Source organism: Typopeltis vanoorti, chromosome 18 (assembly GCF_054136105.1).
Source record: "Typopeltis vanoorti isolate ZY-2024b chromosome 18, IOZ_Tvanoo_1.0, whole genome shotgun sequence".
NCBI classification, from domain to species: domain Eukaryota; kingdom Metazoa; phylum Arthropoda; class Arachnida; order Uropygi; family Thelyphonidae; genus Typopeltis; species Typopeltis vanoorti.
This window is the reverse complement of record NC_143566.1, coordinates 51009510-51035478: the sequence shown is the minus strand read 5'-3', so window position 1 is coordinate 51035478 and position 25969 is coordinate 51009510. Positions and strand designations below refer to the sequence as shown.

At 34.8% G+C, this 25969-nt stretch overlaps 1 protein-coding gene across 1 annotated transcript in view; it reads right to left on the bottom strand.

The window, feature by feature from the left end:
* Positions 1-25969, bottom strand: part of Spt5 (Transcription elongation factor subunit Spt5) — a 428434-nt gene that overhangs the window by 296673 nt on the left and 105792 nt on the right. Inside the window, 1 exon segment of the mRNA XM_090408290.1 lies at positions 14205-14339. Coding sequence (XP_090264416.1) covers positions 14205-14339 — 135 coding nt within the window.

The following is a 25969-nucleotide window of genomic DNA, read 5'->3' as shown; positions in this document are numbered from 1 at the left end:
GAAGAAAAGCTGGGTGAAGAACAAGCTAGATTCAGGCCAAATAGAGGCTGTCAGGATCAGATTTTCACTTTACGACAAATAGTTGAGAAAGCATGGGAATATAACAAAGATCTGTATTTAAGTTTTGTCGATTTGGAAAAGGCATATGACAAGGTGCCAAGAGAGAAGCTATTCAATACGGTGCAGTTATATGGTGTCAATGGAACATTATATCAAGCAATACTTAGTCTTTATTTGAGTTGTAAGTCAGCAGTTAGAACTGAAGGAAGTACAGGAAGATGGTTTAATGTTAAATCTGGTGTGAGACAAGGATGTACATTATCCCCTCTGTTATTCATTATCTATATGGATCACATTATGAAGGAAGTGGTATTAAACATGATATCAAAATTGGAGATGTTAATGTCAACTCTTTGCTTTATGCGGATGATGTTATACTTCTAAATAAATCCGCTACAAGTCTGCAAGATTCTCTGACTAAATTGAATAGCTGTTGTAATAGATATGGTATGAAGGTCAGCAATAAAAAGACAAAGACATTGAAAATAGGCAGAATCATTGAAAATGTCAACTGTGTTGTGAATGGAGAACCTGTGGAACAAGTAAAACATTTCAGCTACTTAGGCACGATTTTTAGTGAAGATGGTAAATTAAATATAGCCATGGACAACAGAATCAACAAAGCTGGTATGGTGGGAAGTCAATTGAATAAATTCATATGGAATAAGAGAGAAATTAGTCGGAACACTAAATTAGTTGTATACAAGGTGTTCAAACCAGTTTTAACTTATGGATCTGAGAGCTGGGTCAGAAGTAAAACACTTGACCAAAGACTAGAGACCGCAGATATGAGAGTCCTGAGAAAGATTATAGGCGTGAACAGATGGCATCAATGGCAATATTAAAAAGGAGGATATTAGGAAAGAACTTGACATTGTCAGCATCCAGGAATGCATTAGCAGAACCAATCTCAGGTGGTATGGTCATTTAAACAGAATGGGCAAGGAAAGATTTGCAAAACAAGTGTTCTCTGCCAGTTTGGCAGCAAAACGACCCAGAGGAAGACCAAGATATAGGTGGATTGATACGGTACAAAGTACCTTAGACGATAGAAATCGATAGAAATATAAGATCTGATAATGTTTGAGTCTTGACAAGTAACAGACTGATTTGGAGGAAAATTGTAGATAGGAAGTTAGTAATGATGTAATTTTTGTCATGTAGTACTATCATATCCTGTACACCCCTTGAGGGTACATGGCAGGAATTCGATGATGATGACTACCACACCCACTCTCGGTGTTGCCAACTGACATTATGGGTTCATTCATTCAACCACCATCTTTAACTACCACACCCACAATTGGTGTTGCCAACTGGCATTATGGGTCCATTCATTCATGACTCCATCACGATATCGTGTAACACAGGATATGGTAATGGAATCTAGAATATACACTTCTATTCACTCTTCAGATGTCACATCAATGTTCCTGCATTTGCTGTAACTCAGTTTTTGGTTGAAAGGCAGAGCTCATGGTTAAGGTATGTCAGAAGATATGCTTTTATACATTACCTATTATGTTACTATTACTTCACCATTTGCAGCTATTTCATACACTGCACAATTCTTGTCACCTCAGTTACTTTACTCTCTCATATCAGCCAACTTTCTCTACTATAATGCTCCAGTAACAAAGTCTAACAACCAGAAAACATACAGACTTTGGCAAGTTGTTTTTGAATGCTACCATTGTTAGGAAGGACAATGATCACAATCACTGTCCTCCTAATATCCACTATAATGCTCAGTAGCAGAAAGTCCAACAACCAGAAAAACATCCAGCCTTTGGCAAGTTGTTTTTGAATGCTACCATTGTTAGGAAGGACAATGATCACAATCACTGTCCTCCTAATATCCATATTCTTAATTTGATTGACATTTATGTCAACTTATTCACTCTTCTAATTTTTTCTCTTTCATGTCTCTAGTCTTTGATCAACTGGTTTATTTCTAACCCAAAAATCCATAAGTTACAACTGGTTTTGAACATTATCATCTGTACTGCAAGTTTAGTGTTTGGGCTAATTACTTCTAATACATTATGAATTTATTCAGTTAGCTCCTCACCATACCAGCATTAAAAATCAACAATAGATTTTTTATCTATTGTTGATTTCCATATTTAATATGCCACCATCTCTAAAAATTGAACTTAAATAGCTGAAATAGTTTTTGTTCTATAGAAAACAAGTGTTCTTTTTGTTTTCTACCTATTTTCATAGTTTTTCTTTTTCTTTTTGATTTCTCATATCAGTTTTATTTTTATTATTATTAACATTTGACAGCCATGAAGTCAGAGACTAATTGTGAGAGATACATTGCAGGCAATGCTCATCCAACCATGCTTTAAACTGATTCAATATGTCTACACCCACAACACACTCAGGCAATGCATTCCACTCACCAATCACTCTCCACACAAAGAAGCTATCCTCACTCCTCTTCCCACACCCTCCTTATATAGTTTCCAGCGATGGCCTCTTGTTCTACCCCTCCCACTCTCCCATTTTATGAAAAATCTCTTCCATGTCGACCTGATAACAACCCCTGAATAACCAGCTTATATGTGTCAATCATATCCCCCTCCTCCTATTCACAAGGATCTGCAACTTACATTTTCTCAATCTGTCCTCGTATTCCACATTCCAAAGACCACTGACTACCTTTGTGAATCTTCTCTGGACCCTATCCTAGTCCATTGAGCCTTTCCAATATATCCTCATCACCATGAAAATCCAGCAACCCAAATCAGTGAACAAAGATCCATATGAGGCCGATCAAGGTCTTATACAATGGAATCATGACCTATCTATTTCTGTATGTCAGGGTCCTCTGCATCATTGCCATTATCCGATGTGACGTCTTCACAACTTGTGCAATGTGGCCTCTGAATTTCATGTCCACTATCACTCCTAGATCTCTCATCTCTACTTCCTTTAAAGTTTCCCCACCAAGTGTATACTTTGCATCCCATTGTTGCTTCCCAAATCTCAAAATCTTACACTTTGCAACAATGAACTGACAGTTCCACTTACCTGCCTGCCCATTCATGCAATCTATTCAAGTCCTCTTGTAAGGCCATAACATCTGCATGCATTGCTCCCCCCAGTTTTGCACAATCTGCAAATAGCTGCATATCACTATTTAAATCCATCCCAATATCATTAACATACAAAATGAACAAAAATGGCCCTAAAACTGACCCCTGTGGTCACAAAAACCATTTACCTTTCTCTTTCGGGATACTGCACCTCCCCCCCCCCCCATATACAACTTTCTGATACCTATCCAACAGCCAGTCACTGCTTCAACTCAGACATCTGTTATCCAATCCCATCTGTTTCAAAAAAGCCTTTGCAAAATCTAAGTACACTATTATACATGCATCTCACCTCTCTAAGATATTTATCACCTTGTTAAGTAAGTTAGGGAAACATGATCTCCTCTTAACAACCCCATGCTGATAACCACAGAGAATACAGCTGTTATCAACCCATTTCTGTATCCTACCTCTCACCATTCTCTCCAGTACCTTTGCCACAACTCCAGCTATACAGAACTGGCCTATAATTTGAAGCTACAGCCTCATCACCATCTTTATGCAGTGAAACAAGACTTTCATTAAACAGGCATGCCAATGCTACTGCCAATTCCCTGGAACATTCCCTTACGATGCTTGGTGATATGTCATCAAATCCTATTGCCTTATTGACATCAAGGTTATTTATTTCCTCAAATATCTCCTGCCCAATCACAATTAAGCTCCTCATGATTCCACCCTGATCAGAATGAAATAAATTATAAACACCCTTATAAATTGATCAATGAATACCTCAGCAATATCTTCTGCAGCAGTTACCATTCTGCCACTTTCATCCATTATCTTTATCTTACCATGCTCATTCTTCCTTCTACTTGCAACATATCTAAATAACTCTGTGGATTTTTTTTTTTTTTCCTGCCAGATTTGCCAGTTTCTGCTTATACTCTACTTTTGTTTTCCTTATTGTACTTCCTCTTTCATCTTGTATCTCCTCTAAAGTACTTTTTTTCTGGATTTCATGCTTAAGCTTCACATTTATTCATTTTACACCTACCTTATTCAGCCTTTTAGCCTTTGGAATACATTCACACATTGACGCTGTTATGTATTTCTTTTTCCCATGCAGCATTTATTTCCTTACCACTGAACTCCTCGTTTCATGTTATAGCTCCAAGCTGTCTCCTAAACTTGTCATAATCACCAGCCTTATAATTCCATATATATCCTTTCCTCACAAGAGTCTGCATATGACTAGCCATAATACAGGTGATTACTTTATGATCACTTTCACCAACTGGAGGAAAGTGTGAAACCTCTCTCACATTTGCATTCTCTGATAAAATGATCAGATCTAGAACTCTCAATAATCATGTGTCCTCTTTTACGTGCTGCCTGAGATATCTCTCAAGAACTTGAGAAATTCATTTTCCTTATTCCCAAATTATCTTCATTCTGACCTATACCACCATAATTAAAATCACCCATAACAATTACCCTTCCTTTGTTCACTAATTCAAGTTGTTTATACATTTCTGCATCACCACCAACCACATTCCCAGGGCTATAACAACATCCATCTAAATATGTCTTCCTCTCAACCTCCATGGTACACCACACTGCCTCATAACCATTGCCACTATTTCCCTCTTTCATGTCTACCTTATGTGGACTCAATTCCCCTGCTATTATCTGCAGCACTCTCCCTCCCTTCTAGCAAAAAATACTGTATTCTTTCATTTCTATTCCCATTATGATATCATCTTGATTCCATCATCCTTCATTTCATCCTCCCTATTTCTGATACTTCTGGCATTTGTAAACAAACAGAGCAGTTTATTTTTAGGTCTATAGCCATGTGCTCAGTCTCAACTTCCCTACCCACATCACAATATGCTCCATCTTCATACACACATTGACTGCCACTTTCAACATCCACTCTCCCTATGTCATGTCTCCCTGTCCACTTGAGCTCACCCCATTTTCCTGTTCCTCTTGCATTTCTGTTCTCTCTTCATCTCTCACACTACTACTGTTTCCACTGCCAAGCACTTCTGTCTCTTCAATACCACTCTCCTGATTTTTCCCTTCATCTTAATTCTGATCTCTTGTACACATCACACACTGTACTTTCATCCAGTAACACTTTCTCCAGTACACTCACTCCAAAGCCATTTAAATGCAACCCATCATGCCTGTATGATTCCATTCTTTCCCTCAAACACATGCCATAAATCCACAAACTTCACTCCCTTCTCCTCACACAGCTCTGCTAGCATACCATTCATGATTTTGTCTCTCTGTTGCAACTCATCATCGTACCTAGGCAACACACTGACAACCTTTCCTACTACACTGTAATCTTTCACTCTTCTCAACAGTCTCCTGATATTCTTCCTCACATCCTTATGTTAACTTAGATCATTCGTTCCTACAATCACAACTAACTCTCTTGCTTGTTTCTTCCTTAATCGTCCAACACCTTAATTATTCTACTCATTCTCCCACCTGGATAGCAGACCTTATGGACTCTCTCAGTAACTAGCTCTCTAATTATGGAGTCTCCATATACTGCTATCATAGAATCAATCATCACCTCTCTTTTACTCTTTTTTTTTTTTCATAATGTTCTCTTGCACACTTTCATTAGTTTCCACTAGACGTCTAACATCACTCCACATATTGCTCATTTCATTTTCAATAACTGTTTCATTAAATCTTACATTCCGACAATTTCATTTTCTATCACTCCTGCAATCTCACTACTTCTCGTTTAGCCACATCTTACTTCCATTTCCTCATTCATACTTTCTTTTGCTCTGTTATCATATCACTGACTTTCACTTCTACATCTTTGCATTTTATTACAGTTTATCAGTATAGTCCTGAAGAGTAGACTGGATTTACTTAAAAGTGGTCTCTCAGATATCTGACCTGAATGAGTGTTAGTCTATCAACCAACATCTGTTGGTTGACAGGCTATTGCTCATTCAATTATCCAGCCAAGACATTTGCTTTCCCACTGTAGTCAGATGCTTGAGAGATTACTATATAACATAATTTGCAGAAATTTAGAGGCACTTTTATGGCTTACACATGTAGAAAAAATATCGAACTTTATCCAAAAATTACAATATATTTCATCCAGTGTAACATGAACATTGTCAAGGAGACAGAGAGGTAACCACATTCAAAACAATAATCAAAAGAATAAGTCATGAAGCATGTGCGCTTACTAGCTTGTGTCTCGGTCACAGCTGAGTTGATAGGATTATACTGTTAGAGTTCAAAGGAACACCTGTAAAAGTTGCATAGATTAAAAAAAGTGTTTTTTCATATAACACTATTTAGGAAATAGGGTAAGAATGAAATGGATGTGTAATCTAATTAAGCAAGAGATTCATAAGCAAATGATGATGTGGAAAGAATATCGTGTATGGAAGGATGTTATAAGTTATGAAAATTATAACCAGCAAGCCAGAAAAATCACAACTGTTGTAAATGAAATTGTAGTGTATATCAAATAATCTATGCTTTATATCTATGTTATCTCAATAGTATCCAAATGTTATTTTGATTTGACACTTAACAATCCAGATATTTCTTGACATGTAAACACATCAAGGCTGGTATGGTAATTGATCTTTGTCTCAGTACCCCATCTACAGTAGCGAACAAATTAATCTGAACAAGTTGAATTTTCACCAAGTTTTTGGTTTGGGTTTGGTTTTTTTCAGTTCACAATAATTTTGGTTTCAGTTTACAATATTTTGTTTTGGTTCACTATTTTTGTTTGGTGCTACATGTTTTAACTGTTGCTACGATGTTTATTAATAGTGTTGTGCATTTTTAATAGCATAAACAAGTTGCCATGCATAGTGTTTTATTCATTTTGTGTAGCTATAAAATTGATACATCTCCAAGAAAGTGTTCAAAAATATGTACTCTTTCTCAGCACACATCCATGGCTCAAAGACAAATTGCCAATGAGTGTGGTATCAGTATGAGTACTGTTAATGCAATTTTAAAGAGGGTTAGGTACCTGAAAAGGTGCCTAAATCCCTTTAATATCACATAAGCAGGTACCTTTTCTCCTGACAGAAAAGAAAAATGTGGGCAAAAAAGGAAAACTACACTTACTCAAGATCGTATACTAGTTAGGAAAAGCAAAATGAATCCAAGCGTGTCTGCTGTAGACTTAGAGACTTGGCAGTTAGTAGGATTATGTTTCTGACATGACAGTCTGTCAAAGATTGTTGGATGCAGGGAAGACTGTCCAAAGACCAAAAAAGAAACAACTGTTTGATGAAGGCTATGCAGAAAAAGAGGCTCCAGTGGGCAAAAGTGTATAAAGATTGGACTGTTGAGAAGTGGAAGAAGGACATATTCTCAGAAGAAAGCCATTTCTTCATCCAAGGAGACCAAGTACCCTATGTTTGCAAATCAGACTTCTCCTGCTCACCTTCAACAAGCTGTTAAACACCTAGCTAAAAAGATGTTCTGGGGTTGTTTTACACATGACAGTCCAAAATCACTTGTGCCTGTTGATGTTATGATGAAAAGTGACCAATACATAAAAATATTAGAGAAAAGAGTGATCCCACAGATAGAAAGAGAAAGAACTCATCTTCCAACAGGATCTTGCTCCATGCTACACTTCAAAAAAAGTGAGAGTTCCTCAAAAATTAAACATTCAATTCCTTCAGTGGCCAGGAACTCTCTTGACATTAACCCAATGGAAAATTCGTGGGCTATAGTGAAAAAGAGACTTGGAAAATTAAATTGTGGTACAAAGGATAAGTTAATACAATTCATTATAAAAGTATAGTTTCAACATTCAGAAATAAGAAAAATGTGTTCTTCGTTGGTAGCGTTCAAACCTACATGAATTAATGAACTTATTAGAAACAGAAAAGCACATAAAAATTATTAGGTAAAGTTGGAGTTTAATTTTTGTACTTATTTTAAATTAATTAGAATTATTTGTTCGCTACTGTATGTACAAATGCCACCTTTACAATTCTTCTGTTGGGTATCTCCAACTCTTTACTGTTGATGCTTCATATATTTATAATACCTATATTGAATTTCAAGCTTGTTTCATTAGATTTTTTTTTTTTATCTGATCCACACACAAAGGGCCACAAGACCTACAAGCATGTTAGTGCTGTGTGTGGGGTATGAGGAAGAGAAAAAAGGAAGAATCTGTTCACATTTTGCTTGATCAGCTGAAGGTTGTAATTTTTGGGGAAGGCAGGGTGGGGGGAGACTGTTCCCAGTGAAGTAGACTTTCACTGTTACTAGTTTTTGAATACAAAGAACCTTGTATAACTGGGTAGCCATTCCCGCCACCATGATATCTGATTATGTTTTTCTATCATAATGATTATATAGTTTCAGTCAATCATCATCAAATCCTGATATGTACACTCAAGGGGTATATGGCTTACTATATGACAGTACTATATACCTAAGTTTACATTATTACTAACTTAATATCAACAATTAACTCAAAATTAGTCAGTTTGCTTAGATTACTAGGAGAGTTACAAAACCATCCATTTTCCTATTCCCCCCCCCCTTTTTTTCCATTCTGTATAAGTGCTCTGCTCACACATTCCTGTATGGTAATTTACATCAATTTCCTTCCTTCCTAATATCTTCATTGTTACTATGATTTTGCCATTGATATTATCTGTTTACTCTCCTAAGACCTCTCCCATATGGTCCAGTCTTTTCTCAACTATTTTATTTTATTTCAAACCCAACTCTCAGAACCATAAGTTAAAATTCAAAGTTTCCTTCAATATGAAATGTAATTTGGTCAATTATGTTCTAAATTTCTAGCTCATCCATTGACTCAGCATTCAGGGATGACTTCTAGTTACAGAATGAACCCAAGAGCTGATATGGCCTATTATCTGATCCTCATACAGAGGATGGAGATAAGACAAAAGAGCCAGGAGCTTCCAGTTGTTCTCGGCATTCCTTATAGGCAATGAGAAGATCTCCTCTCAGATATACTGATATTAAAAATTAAGTGATCCAAAGCATCTGTATATATTCATATTAAAAAAAAAGAATTCTTCTGGCTGAATATCATCAAGTGAATTTTCCATATTTCAGGTTTGTAAAACGGCTTTTACTACTTTCAAAACTGAATATTACTCATGATTGCATTCCTCCTGATTATATTCTATAATTGTTCTATCATAGCTTCCATGTGTGGTTATTTTTTGAATTACTGCAGATATCCAGAATAGCCTTTTAGTTTTTGTATTAATTTTATGATCTGTGTGATTTCTTCATTGGCACTCTTTCCTCTGATTTTTTTTCGGTAACCTTTCCAAGGTTTTCCCTAGACTTTGAAAGTCTTTCCAAAATATTCCCATGAAGATTTTTCATTTTTCTATAAAACTCATCTTTGCTATATTTTCTGTAGGGGATTGTGCTAACCTAACCTAATCTAATGTCTCATGCTTCTAAAGCACTTCTCTCTGAATCAATCAGAGACCTTGGTTTTACTCTGGGTCTTTTTCCTGCCATCTTGGCATCAAACGCCTGTTTTTGCTAACCTTTCCTCACACATTCTATTTAAGTGGCCATATGACTCTAGATTAGCTCTGCTGACATATTCTTGAATGCTAATAATGTCATGTTCCTTTCTAACATCTTCATTTGTAATATGATTCGGCCATTGATTACATCTGTTCACTAACATCACATCTTCCTGTGTTTCTTCAATTCTAACTGCTGACTAACAACTTAAATATAGACTGTGTAGTGCTCTGTATAATGTTCCATTCACCCCCATGTAACTGTAGTGTCTTGAAAAGCTTTTCTCAGGGCACTTTGTCATATCCTTTCCCAGATCTACAAAACTCAAGTACAGATTCTTGTCACATTCCCACAATTTCTCAACTAGTTGTCTTAAAGTGAAAATCTGATCTTGACAACCTCTATTCGGCCTGAGTCCAGCTTTTCCTTTTCCGAGTTTCTGTTTCATAATCTTTCTCAACCTATTTTCAAGTATGCTTGCATAAATCTTACCTGGAACACTTAGTAAAAAAATTCTTCTGTAATTCTCATATTCAGCTTTATTCTCTTCTTTTATAGATGAGTATTATGAGAGCTACTCCAATCATAGGGAATTCGATCTTCTGACCAGGGCCTCTGAATTATGCAATGTAGCCACTGTCGAACTTTTATACCTCCATATTTAAGCATTTTGGTTGAACATCATCTACTACAGCTGCCTTTCTCCATTTCAAGTTTTTGACAGCTTTTTCTACCACAACTACTGATATGTATTACATTCCTCTTAAAAATATTTTAGTACAGTTCTGTCACTGCTTGGTTTGTTTCACAGTCTTTCAAAGTAATTACTCCAGACATCTAGAATATCTTTATCTTCAGTTTTCAACTTATCTACACCTTTACCACTTTGATTCCATTTACAATACTTTTTCCTCTATTTCTAAGCTTTTCCAATAGCTTCAAGAACATTTTGTCATCTTCCTGCTATTTATTTTCCACACTCTTAGCAAAGTCTTCCCATGACTTTTGTTTAGCTACTTTTACACATAGCTTAGCTCTCTTAAATTTTTCTCTGCATTTCTTTTAGAGCATCTGCCGACCTACTTGCCAGGAACTTTTGGTATGCTTTCTTCTTTTCCAGGACTACTTCTTTAATTTCTTGTGTCCACCATTTTGTTCCTACTTTTCAATCTTTGCAAACAACTCCACCATATACCTCCCTAGCTGAATCAATCAATCAACATCTTCTTCAGAGTTTGCAACTGAGACTCAAAAATCTAGTTCCAATCTTCAATCGGCTTCATTTTTTCTCCAACAATCTCTGTATAGTCGTGTTTACGTTCACCTTTAAATCTGCTCAATTCTAATTCCTTTTAAAATCCTCTTACACACTGTTCTTTTCAATGTGATATCCATTTCTATCTTGCTCAGTACATCAAGTAATGGTCAAGTCCAATTTCAAACCCTCTATACATTCCTGTATCCCGAAAAGTGTGAAGTAGCTTGGCCGAGTGGCTAACGTATCTGCTCTCCAGCAAAAAGGCTGGGGGATTCGAATCCCACCGTGGGAATGGGTGTTTGTGATTTTCTGTGAAAATGCTAGTGGTGGTGGTCGGCAGTAGATGATGAAGGTAGTTGCCGTTCATTGTAGCTGGTGGAATTGAGTGGTAGAGATGGAGAGATGTAGAGTAGGTGCCCTCCCTCGATGAGCCTTTGGACTCCCTGGAGGTGTCACGTAATAATAATAATAATAAAATTTGTTTAGTCCCTAAAGAAGAGTTACTTGATTATGTGAAATAAGCAAAGTGATATTTTAAAAATTAAATTAATAACAAAAAACTTCTATACAAGATTTCATGGGTGAGAGAAACATTAAAAATAAATAAATAAATAAATGTTGTAGACATTATGACAGTTAAAAATATATAAAAAAATACCAACAACTGAAAATGCAATTCTGAAATCCTGCAATGCCATAATTTTTATTGTTAAAAAAAATTATAATTTCTTTTTGGCTTGATGGAATTTAGTGAAACTTGGTATTCAGGATCAAGATTAATATTTACTGTTTCAACTAGACCCCTTTAATGGGAAAAAATATGTCAAAACATTTACAGATATTTACAAAGACAAATACAATAAGAAATTTCTTACTGTATTTGTCTCCTACCTTACCAGACAACCCTCACTACTTTACAAAATCTAGACCTCTTTCCTTACTAGTAACTCATCTAAGTACATCATGAACGTTGTCTATCCTTTTAGGCAGTTCAGAACACAATCTAGACCAGAATTTTTCACATCTATATGTTATATGAAAACCAAATGAGATAATCCTCACAACTACTACGCCTCATTTCCTTGGTTGAATTACTGTTTCCAGCCATCTGACCTAAACCTTTGCATTGAATGTATCACCAAAATCAGTGGAAACATTTCTCATTTCATCCTAAATTCCATCCAGTATCTAAGCTTTGGTTCTTTCCTCAAAGATGTAGCAACATATACAAGAGAAGAATTAAGCATGCAATAACTGGCTTCACCCAAAACTCCATCTGCATGTGCATCCTGTCCAAATGGTACCCATGCTTTCTGGTCTCTAGTCAAAGCACTTGTGCATAACTTCTGCCCAACAATGCTCCCACCACTATTTTATAATCACTCACAAACAAAAAAGACCAACCACCTGGCTCTCTACTTCTCCTCCAATTCCATCAATGTCCCATCTGATCTTTCACCAAAAGCACCAAAAGGAGATTAGAAAAATGCCAAAACTGAATATCAAAAAAAAGTCTCCAGATGATGATGGCATTCATCTGATTGTGATAAAGGTTTGTGCACCAGAATTGACCTCCACAGTATGTTATCTTTTTTATGCTCTGTTATTCCACTAGCACATTCTGCAATGCAGAAATGCCCACGCAAAAAACTCATTCCTAAGAAGGATGAAAAATCTTAATGTCTCAAACTACCATCTAATTTCTCTCACCTCAATTCTCTCAAAAGTAATGAAAAGAACCATCAATGCTCAACTCCTACACTGCCCTGAAAGTTCTCAACTAACAAATGACTACCAGTATGGATTAAGTCACTATCACAAGGAAATGGAGGAGGGGGGATCTACTCATTCATGTCACCTATCTCTGGATAAATACCATGAAAAAATTTGGCAAATCTCAATGGTTGCCATTGATATCTCCAAAGACTTTTGACTAAAACTCCAATCATGTGGTCTGGCCCCAGACTGCATTTGGGTTGCCAGCTTTTTAACTAGATGTGCAGTTCGTGTGATGGTGGATGGTTCTTTATTTTCTAACTGTGCAATTAATGGTGGGGTCCCACAAGGCTCTCAGTTCTTTTGCCCTGGCTATTGGATTGGTAGTCAATGATCAACTTCAACTGACTGCAAATCCAATATCCAGTTTTGCTGATTACAGCACTTTTCATTTGACAAACCTTGCAATGCACCAATCATCACAACTTCCAGAATCTTAACCTCTATTACTCTAAATTCCAATCTCCAAAACATTTATCAATGGAGTTTGGATAACATTATGAATTTCAATGCTAGCAAAACATGATTCTGCCTTATTTCCGATAAAAAAAAGATTTACTTTTACTTTTGCTTTTGACAACAATCTCTCAAGATGAGGCTTAGCCTTTTGGGATTGTTCTAACCTGAACATATTAAAAATACTGCCTCTTCTGCATCCAAACAATTAGGTTTCCTCTTTGTTCAAGTCTTACTTTACATCCAAACAGTTTCTAACATTATGCAAATCACAAATCCATCTGAACAATAAATTACTGCTCTCACATTTCGGGTAATGCCTCTGAGTTTTCTAAAAATATAATTCTTTTCAGAAAAGAGTAGTTAGACTGATTAAGGATCTCTACCCCTCTCTCATTAATATACTTCAATCACTTTCACACAGGCATTCAGTTTCTGCTGTTTGCATCTTCTACAACCAATGTTCATCAGAATTTGCATCAATAATTCTCCCACTCTCTCTCTCTCAAATTCATTCAAATACTTGTGGCAACTAATCAGCACTCCTTCCCAATTCAACTCCAAATTGACAGAACAAATTTCTTCTCCTCTTCATTCATCCTAGTGGAAGGCTGTTTTCAGGGACAGTCTCCCACCTTCTGTGTTTCCCAAGGAATAAAACCCACAGCTCTTCAAGTCATATGTGAACAAGTTTTTTCTTGCTCATCTACCATACTATAGGTTTACAAACATCCTGTGAATGAGTTCTCCATAAAAGTTCTCACTGTATCAAACTTATAGGTACCATAAGCAATAGTTTGTTATGGTGGATAGCTTGCCATACGGTATTTCTTTTCACAGAACACTGTGTACCTGGCCTTAGTAGGGTCTTGTCAGTAGTTTGTTACAGTGTGCATATATTAAACATATTAAAAGTTTTGTAATAGTATGTCAAATGTACATTAACAATATCTATAGCCTGCATAGTCATGTATGTAACAAAAATAAGCTGCACATCTGAAACTTAAATTACAAGACCACAATAAATACAGTAAAATACACTTATACTTAACTGTTTGCTGATACTGTCCCATCCGAAGATTACCCACACCTTGAATAGCTTGTTTAACGTGAGTCTGTTTATAAGCTTCAATGTAAATGTATCCTTTTACTCCTTCAGGTGCAACGATACTTTTGATTTGCAGAGGCTGTAAATATAAGAAAAGGAAATATCAAATTTATGCTGGTAAAATGCATGGAAGTCGTAAGTTTAACTGTTCTATTAACTTCTAAAGGTTCCGAATCCCTCCAATTGTTTGAAAAATCTGTACACCAGCCCAACTAACTCCTATCTTCTGACTGTCTTTTATTTTTGGCAGTTTATTACAATTCTATCTAAACACAAAAATTAACTAATATACAGCTTATCATAAAACATCATCTAATTAAAGCTCACTGACAATCTCAGCTCATTACAGAATGTGGTAAAATAAACACATATAAAGCATAAAAATCTGATAACACAAACTCAAAAAAACTACTTTGATATAATTCTTTGCTGACAGCCACCATTTATATACAGAGTCCTTACAGAAGACTTGTCCTCTTTCACCTCAACCTCAGATTTCAACTTGACACAATTCTGCACTTATTTCCCATATCTATTCTTGTTTTATCCAACTTCTTTGTGTTATCTTGGCTAATCCATCTCTCTCTCTTTTAAATGAGATCATATCTTATTAGTTTGCTTCATTTTTTCTCTAAAGTTTCTGGTAGTTATTTCATGAAGTCATTTTATCTTTACAAGTTTGCTCAAGCATTTAATTAAAAAAATTGCTCCTTTTCTAAGCATATTTAACAGCTATGTTTCTGATCTATAAAACAATATAAACTTAGCATTTGTATTAAACTATCAATCTCCATCCTGCAAAAAAAATAAATAAATAAATAATCTATGCGTGTGTGTGAACCAGGTTGTAGATTAATGAATTGCCCAATAAAAGAAATGCAAAAAAATTTAAGAAAAAACTAATAGTAACATAATAGAAATCATTATGTTACATAGAGAATTATGTAACAGAGACAGAGCAGGGGAGTGTAGAATACAAGAAAAGTAATTGTACATGTAAAACAAAGGAGGAATGGAACTTTGTTTTTAAAAATATATATGAAAGGGAAGGAAAAAACGAATCCAAGAATTTAAGAATATAATCCCAACATGATAAAAGAAAATAAATATGTAGGCAATGTGTGTGTGTGCGCATAGCAGTTCTGAACAAATCCCAAGGCATCAATGAAACTTTAGAACAAAAATCTGCAGATGAGAGCAGAGAAAGCATATGATAGGAAAGTTCTCACAGGATTAGCAACTAATGAGCAGAAACTAATTAAAGTAAGATCAGCTAAAGAAAAGATCAGCCAATGAACCCAAATGAGTAGAAATCAGAGGTTGTAGTGTAGGTTAGACTGAGTTATACCATATAGTGGAAAAGACACCAAATGAAGAGGCGTTCAATTAAAACTCAAGGGAGTGCAGCCTAGAGCAATTCATAAATGATAAAAATTGAGGAATAACAGAATGAGTAAAAAACAACAGTGGACTGCAATTATAGAGTACAAAAGGGAAAAAAAATGAAGGTAAGAATGTGTACGATTGAAGTCTATGTGTTATTGTAGATGGGGGTATTAACTCTTTATTCTAATTAGCAGTGCGCTTTTGCTTTCGTAACCTTTCTTACTTATTCTGTTGCATACTATGTTTATCCGCCTTTCGTATTTGCTAGTCATATGCCTATGAACACTGGAAAATTTATTTGTTAAGACTGCGCCACCAGTATTTCTATATTGGCATAAGATCTCTCTTACTAGCATAAATTCCTTCAACAAAGTTTACATAAACAGTCGTGGTTTCTCAAGTACTTAAACAACGCTTTTAATGCCTTAGTTGTTTCCAGCTCACAGATCCGCGTTTATTTAGGAACAGTGCATTGTAAAATAAGAGATCAGGTGGCACTCTATTGACATATACATAAAACACATTTATTTACATTAATAACAAAGTACATTAATTAAACGATAGGGAAGTTATTCTCTCTATCTATCCATTAGACTTTTAGCATAAAGAAACAAACTTTCCCTTTTCAGTACTAAATGACTATACAATATAATTACTCAATTACTTCTCTGCTTAATAGATAGGGGGATGGTAAATCCCTTTATGTTTTAAAAGCCGGGTACGAAACTCGGATCGAAATCCATAGAGTTTCATGCCGAAAAACTATCAGCAAGCCCAAGTGTAAATGATCACTTGGGTAGTACTACACCAAGGCAACTCCGAGCAAAGGTGGAGCAAGCTCCCTCACTAACTTTAATATTCTCTCATAATGTAAAAGCCAGCTCCTAAGAGATGTATATATATTGTTTTTTACATTATGAGAAGAGGTCACTACCCAGACTGGTTTCAACCTTTTTTGAGGTCTCATCAGTGAGTAGGTAGACCTTGAATATCAAGGTTTTAAGTGAACATGAACTTACTAAGCCTTTTGGCTTATTAAAAATAAAAAAAAATAAAAAAAACTTCTCTGCTTATTAAATCAAATTATTGAAACTAATTTACTCACAAAGAGGTTAGCTAGCTATGCCAAGTTATGCCACAAATTATATTCTAATTAATAACAAATCAGAGGACTCTCTTATAAGCACTTCTTATTACTATTTCTTATCAGTCCATCTATAACGTATCTCCTAGATTACAAAAGGAATGTACAATAAAAGATGGAGCAAACTTACAGAGGCTCTGTGTCGCACACTCATCCAAAAGTCCTGCACTAAAGTCCCTATGCTTTTCCTTTCATCTTGGGCCTTAGGCTTCCATCTGGAGTCTTGCTTCAGGGGACGTTCCGTCGGGATATTGGCAGGCTTCGACTGCAATTTTCCAGTACTCGAAAAGCTCAGGCAAGAGGTTTCAGCATACGGGCTTGAAGATTGCTCTGCGGCTTTTAGCTTCGGTTGACCTCCCACGGCAAAAAGACATCCGACCGACACTGCCTCGGGTATTTACATCGGCTGTTCTCTCGTCATTCCAATCGGCTTCTCCTCTGGCATGGCTCGCCATAACATCCTGTCCTCTGGATCCTACTTCTGGAACTTCTGCCTCTAACTGTCGACCTCTCTGGTTCTAACTGCTGACCCAGATGTTTCACTCAGTCCCTTTTTATTTCACGACCCGTTCTTTCTTCTCCTCTGTGCACTCCTTTAATTCTATCTTGTCGGGCAGTGGAAACTTGTCTGAACCTTGTCGATCTCTTTGAGACCTAAAAGGTGTTTATATGCAGAGCTCGCAAACAACGTTCTCATACTTAATTCGTAAACAACTTTCTTGTGCTCTTATACATAGCTCCGGTGACAAAGCATTACCCTTGTTTTTTACATTCTAGAAATTTTTGTTAAAGCAGTAAGTACAGTCAATTCCCATAGGGTTATTTACATTAATATTTAGCATAAAATATATAGAGATATACAAGGTTTTTTTTAACAATCTCATGAGACTTGACGTCTGTAAAAATCGATGTAAAGCGCTTTGGTATTTCCAAGCTACATCAAGTTTTACAAATGCATGCTTACAGACCTGTCAAACAAAGCTCACTGTCAGTGGAACAGGACTCCAAAGACAACAACCACAGAAAAAAATAAAGTGAGCAAAACAAAACAAAAAAAGTAATAATATAAAAGAGGTCAAGTTTCAAAACTGAGCAAAGAAAAAAAAAAAGCAATAAGAAAAAAAATAGCTTCTCTATCATACAGATGTGGTACATTTAAAAATTTATAATATTCAGTTAATTTTTTAAATTTTTTACTTGTTTACCTAATATGCAAATAAACTTATTTTTTAATGAAATTTACATTTTTCACTCATTATTCTTAAGATATATAAAATTTATCTTATTTTGTTATATAAAATTTTTATTAACAATTATCATATACGTACTTATTTTTTATATACTTATAATAAATTTATGTTTAATAAACTGTTATATACTTATTTGCTGTTTTTATTCCAAATACATTATCACAATATGAAGTAAAAATATCAGTAAATAATTTTTTTTGTAGTTTTCTTTTCATATCCTTTTAATTTTCAATTTATCCTGCTAACAAAGCACTGGCACCTATTCTTTTATTAAAAAAAAAAAAAAAAAAAAGCAGTGGATAAAGATAAGAGATATATCTCAACATCGTAGCAACTATGTGGAGCAGAAAGAGAAATTAACTAGAATCAAGAAAATCACAGACAAAGCACTCACAATTGACCCTGGCAACTCATTCTATTAATTCACCACTCTTCAAGCAAAAAATCTAGTCCCCACATCTCTACTAACTACACTCTTACTCAACTTCCAGAGATGATCTATTGTTTATAATTGTTTATATTGTTTAAGTACGAGCAAACAAAGTTTGCGTCTGAAAATATGACACTGTTTATGATATCTTCAGGACTGGGGTAAGGTAGTACAATACTGGGCAACTTGTAGCAAAAGTGGACCAAGCTAACATCACTCCTATCTCAGTATCTCCCATAATGCAAAACACATCTCCTTGCAGATATGTATAATGTTATGCATTAAGGGAATGACCACTACCTAGACTAGTTTCGACCTTTATTGAGGTCTCTTCAGTGGGATCCTTTTGCCAACTCCTACAGGTAAAGATGACCTCACCACTGCTTCTGCCTGGTATCTCCACTTCTTGGCCTGGCTCCCACCAAAGAGACCTCAATAAAGGTCGAAACTGGTCTGGGTAGTGGCCCTTCCTTTAATGCATAACATTATACATATCCATGTATAATACAGTGAAAATCAGAGTATAACTCTGCCTTATACCTGATTTAATATCGAACTATCTTGTGGTACATCCCTTTATTCTGACAGTTGGTTTGTAATGTAGTATAAGGACATAATATAAGCTACATATTACTCTACATAAGATTCCACTTACACCACAGAGATTTAGTGATTCAAACAAGTGTTTTCCTTGGCATCCTACCATATATTTATTTTTGGCATTACCAAAACCTAAATAAAGATCATTATTAAACTTCATGACTAATCAACTATATCTATAATCAGTTATCATAGATCTAAATATCAATGTGTAAGCAGACGACATAATGATAAAATTATAATAGAGTAACGAAATAACATTACAATTAGGAAAAAATATTTATTATTTTTATTTTTTATAATAAATTTAGTTCAATCCTTTATCCAAGTGTAAGCAAACAAAGTTTGTGCCTGAAGTATCTTCAGGACTGAGACAACTCATGGTAAAGGTGGACCAAGCTCTCATCACTCCTTGTCTTAGTATCTCCCATAATGCAAAGCACAGGGCTGGCGGAAGCAGGCCTGCATTGCAGGCAGGCACCACTACAAGGTGGGTGCCACTTCGAAGTGTTAGTATGAAGTTTCATTTTTTCTTTAAATTTTTGTAAACAAATTAAGTAATAATTATTAGGCGAGTCAATATAATGTGCAACGACCCTATCCCATAATGTATTTTCTATGGGACCTTAGAGTCTCACTGTGCTGATTTTGTCACTGGAATTCCTATTCGGCCCTTGTCAGCAGAATAGGATTTTAAGATTGACAACTATAACGGTCCGTTTCATCCCCGTGGCTCAAAGTATGATTCACTTACTCTTGTTAATCGAACAGTATTCATAAGACAGTGGTGAAATAAAGACAAATTATTCGGAGTTTTCTTACATTTGGCATTTAAAATCAGCATATCTGTAATTGTAAACAGTTCCTCTTGGTAAGTATTATTATTAATTATATCATCGATTACCTGTTGTAATTATGGAGTTTTTATAAAGGTTTTATTTTTATTTTTCTTCTAATAAATTCAAATATAGAGCTGACTGTTTTTTTTTTTTTCAAAAGTTATTCTGTAACCCAAAAAATTATTATATTATTTATTACTATAAAAATTTTAAATCTAATTTCTTAAATTTCAGTTTATTTTGAAAAATAAATTAAACAAATGGATATGAAGAAAAAGTTATCTGGTGCAAAAAATCGAAAACGAAAAGCTGCAAAAGAAGCACTAGCTCAAAAACAAGTTGGAGCTCTTAGTACTTTTCTTAAAAAAATTAAAAATTCTTCTGATGATACCGACTAGTAAAACAAAAGAGAAATCGACTAGTAAAACAAACGAGAAATCGATGTTGACGAACCCAGGTCATCAACAAGCTCTTATAATGATGTAATTGGAGAAGAAGAAGAAAGTCAAACGCAGGAATTAAATGAGAAACACTTGGAACAAGTAACTGACAAGAGAGACAAGTCGTTAATTTATGAAAATTTAGAAGATATAACCAAATGGCCAAAAATTAATGATAAATTACAAGTAGTTTTAACTCAAATGGGACCTACTCAAAAGAAAAATATACAATATCCAAGAAATATCAATGGACGTACATTTAGTGATGTTTATTATAACAGAAGAATGGAAAATGGAGAGACCGTTTTGAGAACATGGTTAATTTATTCTGAATCTTTAAATTCTGTTTTCTGCTTTTGTTGTAAGCTTTTTTCATCTATTGAATCTAGCAGTCTAGTAAAAGGTACAATGATTGGGGAAATTTATTTAAAACTTTAAATAGACATGAAACAAGTTCAATTCATATGAAAGACTTCTTAAAATGGAAAGAATTAAATAAAAAAAAGTTAAAAAACAAAAGTACTATTGACTGTCAGGAGCAAGTTATGTACGATATGGAGAAGAAACATGGGCTAAATGTTTTAATAAGCTTAATAGAAATAATAAAATTCCGTGGTGGTCAAAATTTAGCATTTCGAGGATCATCAGATAAATTACATAACAAAAATAATGGAAACTTTTTAAAATTAGTGGAATTATTTGCTAAATTTGATCCTGTTATGGAAAATCATATTGAAAGAGTCCTTCGAAAAAACAACAGCATACACTGTTTGAGTAAGGATAGTCAAAATGAAATAGAAATGTTGGGTAATGCAATAAGGAATAAAATCTTATTATCAATTCGAGAATCCAAATATTATTCGATAATTTTGGACTGCACCCCTGATGCTATTAAAACAGAACAGATGACTATTATCATACACTTTGTTTGCTGTACTAATGAAATAGTCAAAATCAATGAAAACTTTTTAGGCTTTGTAAGCGTTGATGATTCTATAGGCCGTGGTTTATTTGAGACAATAACTGCACAACTGACCAAATGGAACATTCCTATTGAGGACATGCGAGGTCAGAGTTATGATAATGGAACAAATATGAAGGGAAAGAAAAATGGGCTTCAAAATTTACTTTTAACTAAAAATCCTCGGGCTTTCTATGTTCCATGTGCTGCGCACACTCTCAATTTAATGATCAACGATACAGCAAAAGTAAATGCAGATACAATTAGTTTTTTTTGCAACTGTACAATATATAATTTTTTCATCATCTCCAAAGCGTTGGACAATTCTTTTGAAATTTATATCAAATATAACATTAAAACAGCCATCGGAAACTCGTTGGGAAAGCAAAAGTAAAGCAATTCGCCCTCTATGTTATCAATTAGGTGAAATTTATGACATGCTTTTTGAATTTTTAAATAATGACAACTTCAATAAAGAAATTCAAAATGAAGCAGAAGTTCTGTCTTAAAATTAAAGACTATAAATTCATCTGCTCTTTAATAATATGAGACTATTTGCTTAACAGAATAAATCCAGTTAGTAAAGCTCTTCAGGATAAAAATATGAATATATCACTAGTCTTAAGATCCATTGGAAATTTTAAAAAATTCATATCAGAATATCGATCAGATACAAATTATAAAAAAGTTCTTGAAATAGCAAAACAACTAAGTGAAGACGTGGATGGAGAAACAGAGTTTAAATTTGTATTAAAAGTTCAATAACGGAAGAAAAAACGTCAGTTTCAATACGAACATCCTGATGAACAGCCACAAACACCAGAAGATAAATTTAAAGTTAACGTATTTTATACACTTTTGGATACTGCATGGACTTCGTTAAACGAACATTTTGAACAACTTAAAACTCACGTTGATAATTTTAGTTTTTTGTATAGACTTTTCCAAATTAATACTGAAGAGTTAAGAAAAAACTGCAACGACTTAGAAATTCTTTTGAAAGATGGTAAAATAAAGATATAAATGCCATGGAACTCTTTGACGAGATACAATCTTATACAGATATTTTCTGAAACGATACTTCAAAAATTGAAAATCCTCTCGATATTCTTAAATATATTGTATTGAATAATATATCTTTTCCGAATTTTGCAATTGTTTTAAGAATATTATTAACAATACCTGTTAGTATAGCAAGCGGTGAGCATTCGTTTTCAAAACTTAAATTAATTAAGACTTATTTAAGAACAAGTATGTTACAAACAAGGCTTGAAAGTCTAGCATTAATAGCTATTGAAAATGATATATGTGAAAACTTAGACATTAAGAATATTATAGATAATTTTGTTAATATCAAAACTAGTAAATTTAAATTTTAATTAATAAAATGTTTTCAAGAACAAATGTGTAATTTAATTTCTTTCTTGTAAATTCTTTCCACATGATTATGACAAAAATAAAAATAAATAAATAAATTGCCATTTGTTTGGGGGAGCCCATTTCAGCTTTGCAGGCGGGCAACATCCAGCATAGCGACGGTCCTGGCAAAGCACATCTCCTTGCAGACATGTATAATGCTATGCATTAAGGGAAGAGCCACTACCCAGACCGGTTTCAACCTTTATTGAGGTCTTGTCAGTGGGAGCCAGATCCAGAGGTGATGATACCAAGGTGGAAGCAATGGAGAAGTCATCTTTACCTATATGAGTTGCCAAAAGGTGTCTCACCTTATTATTAAATTACTCTGGATTTAGATTTAGGCCCCTCCCTTAATGCATAGCATTATACATGTCTGCAAGGAGTGATGAGTGCTTGGTCCATCTTTACTACGAGTTGCCTCAGTCCTGAAGATACTTCAGGTGCAGACTTTATTTGCTTACACTTGGATAAAGGATTAAACTAAATTTATTATAGTCTAACTGAGGAGAAAAAATTTCCAATGTTTTTATTTTTTATTTAGTATTTATCATTATATCAACTATTTATCATAAGGTTAAGATCTGGTCATGGAAATTATTTGGCCTAAATCCAGCTTGTTGTCCAATTTTCCCTTTAACTACTTTTCTTAATATTTTCTTATATATGCTTTGCATAACTCTTACTTGGAACACTAACTACAACATTATTCTATAACTGTAACTGTTTTATTTCCTTTTTTTTTTTTTTTTTAAGAAATTTGTATGATGATGACAGTCAATCTCATCTTCAGGAGGAATGTGATTTTTGCTTAGGAGTACAGGTCTTGCTTCTTACTGGGCCACAACATGGGGCAGAATTGCCACTATTAGGTAGGTGGAAAAGAGGAAGACTTCACAATTCAAATAAATGTATAAAGAAACAGGTGAAGTCAAGAACCATAGAGGTAGTATCAACAGGAAAGCTTGAGGATATTAATGAGAAGGCAATGTCGATCACAAGAGAACGAAGACCTGAGTTCTCACCACTTAACCATCCATTAACTCAAGCTTTTTTTTAAAGTCATTCATGTATAAACACCAGAATGACTAAGAAATCATTTTCTAATGTGTCAGTGTTCTGCAATGGTGGATGGATCACTACCCAGAAAAGATACAGTTATCAAAATAGTTACCACCATTAACACAGATATTGACAACAAACAGTTACCTTCTGATGCGCAGCATCAAGAAGTATTTCAGATAACAATCAGCCCAAACTTACCATTGTTGAATTACTTCACACTCTTCCTCATCAGAGGCATGTGAAGATGGTTGAGCATTAGTCAATTATTCTTGACTCCCTGATTTTTTAACATTTTTAACATTATCAGAGGCATGTGAAGATGGTTGAGCATTAGTCAATTATTCTTGACTCCCTGATTTTTTAACATCCATTCAAATACTTTTAGCAATAGTACAGATATTTCTGAGGTACGTGCTAACACTGAGCCAAGTAACAATCAGATATCTGATAAGGATATTTCTTCTATCATTCTGTATGTCAAGATTAGGGATTGCCATTTCCTTCACCTTCTAGATTAAATTCAACGTAACTGGAGAAGTAGATACAGAAATCAGTCTGCCTTTGGAAGGGTGTTTGAAGAACTCTGCAGTGGTCAACAGTTCGTTCTGTATTGACAGTAGTAAAGCATAAACTTTTACTGTGGATTCTAAGACTTGTGAGATTGCCTATCATTTCTCAGTGGCCCTACATTGCCTATGCTTCTACCATGGAAAAAGAAATAGAGGTATTCAGAAAGGAAGTAGAAGATTTGAGGACTTAGATAAAGACAGTGGATGGAGAAATTAAAATGCTTAAGATAAGCTAATATAAGAAGTTCAAGAGGAAATATAAGAGAAGAGAGTCAAGAGAATGAGAAAACAAATGAAAGCTTGGCCAGGAGAAGTATAATGATAAGACAGGACATAAGAAGTTTCCAAGAATATGTGAAGGAGAGGTGAATGGAAGACATGATGATGTAAGAGCAATATGTGAGTGTTGGAGATGCACATCCAGAAGGATGCTAGTGTAGGTGAAAATAAAAGCATGGATGGTGTAGAGAATGAAGTTAGATGTAATGTGAGAGATATAGTATGCTTGCTATCTCTCTCTCTCTCATTACATTTTTATTCAGACTGAATAAACATTTGGTTAGTGGTGCTGCTGAAAAAAGAATGAAAGAAGAGGTATAAAGGAAAAGAAAGAAATATTTATAAAAGAATAATAATGAGAGCGAGGTGAGAATTTTGCATATTTTTTTTTCAAGGATAAGAGGAGTGCTTTGTGAGGGAATGACAAAATCGTTTCAGAGGTGCAAAGATTAATGATGTTAGTGATGCTATTAAGATGCAGAAAGGTAAAGTAAAAGAGTTGACTGTTTTGGAAGATACAAATGATCTGAAAGGAGAAAAGTAGTATGGTATGAGGGAGGATATGAAAGAGTTAAAGAGAAGATAAGCAAAAGAGAGGAGTGAGAATAAAAATAGTGAGCTGCTAAGAAGGACCATGGATACATGGGTCATGTAGGAACTGCTCTCTGTTCTTCCTACATAACCCATGTATCCATGGTCCTTCTTAGCAGCTCACTATTTTTATTCTCACTCTTCTCTTTTGCTTATCTTCTCTTTAGCTCTTTCATATCCTCCCTCATACCATACTACTTTTCTCCTTTCAGATCATTTGTATCTTCCAAAACAATCAACTCTTTTACTTTTACATTGCACATCCAGAAACTGGATGTGCAGATCGAGTCTGATGACTGCAAGACTTATACAGGGTGTCCAAAAAAGTACTTCAGGGTTTTCAATGAAATTTATTTTGTGACATTTTGAAGCATAAATGTATATAGCATATATTATCAAAGTACAATGTTACAAGTTTGATTACCTGTTAGTGGAAATCAATGTGTGCACCATTTACAGCCCTACAGACATCAAAACAGAATTCCACCTCAGACCATAGCCATAGGAATTGCTTCTATAGTTGCTGTTATTCTATGGCGCAGTGGCCAAGGGACTGGATTTTTCCTTTGATACACAATGCCTTTTATGTAGCCCCAAAGGAAGAAATCCATTTGTGGTCAAATCAGGACTGAACGGTGGTCAAGCAATGAGACCTCCTTTGCCTATCCATTTGCCTGGGAATTGGTTGTTGAGCACAGTCTGCACAATCACTGCATAATGTGACAGAGCTCCATCCTGT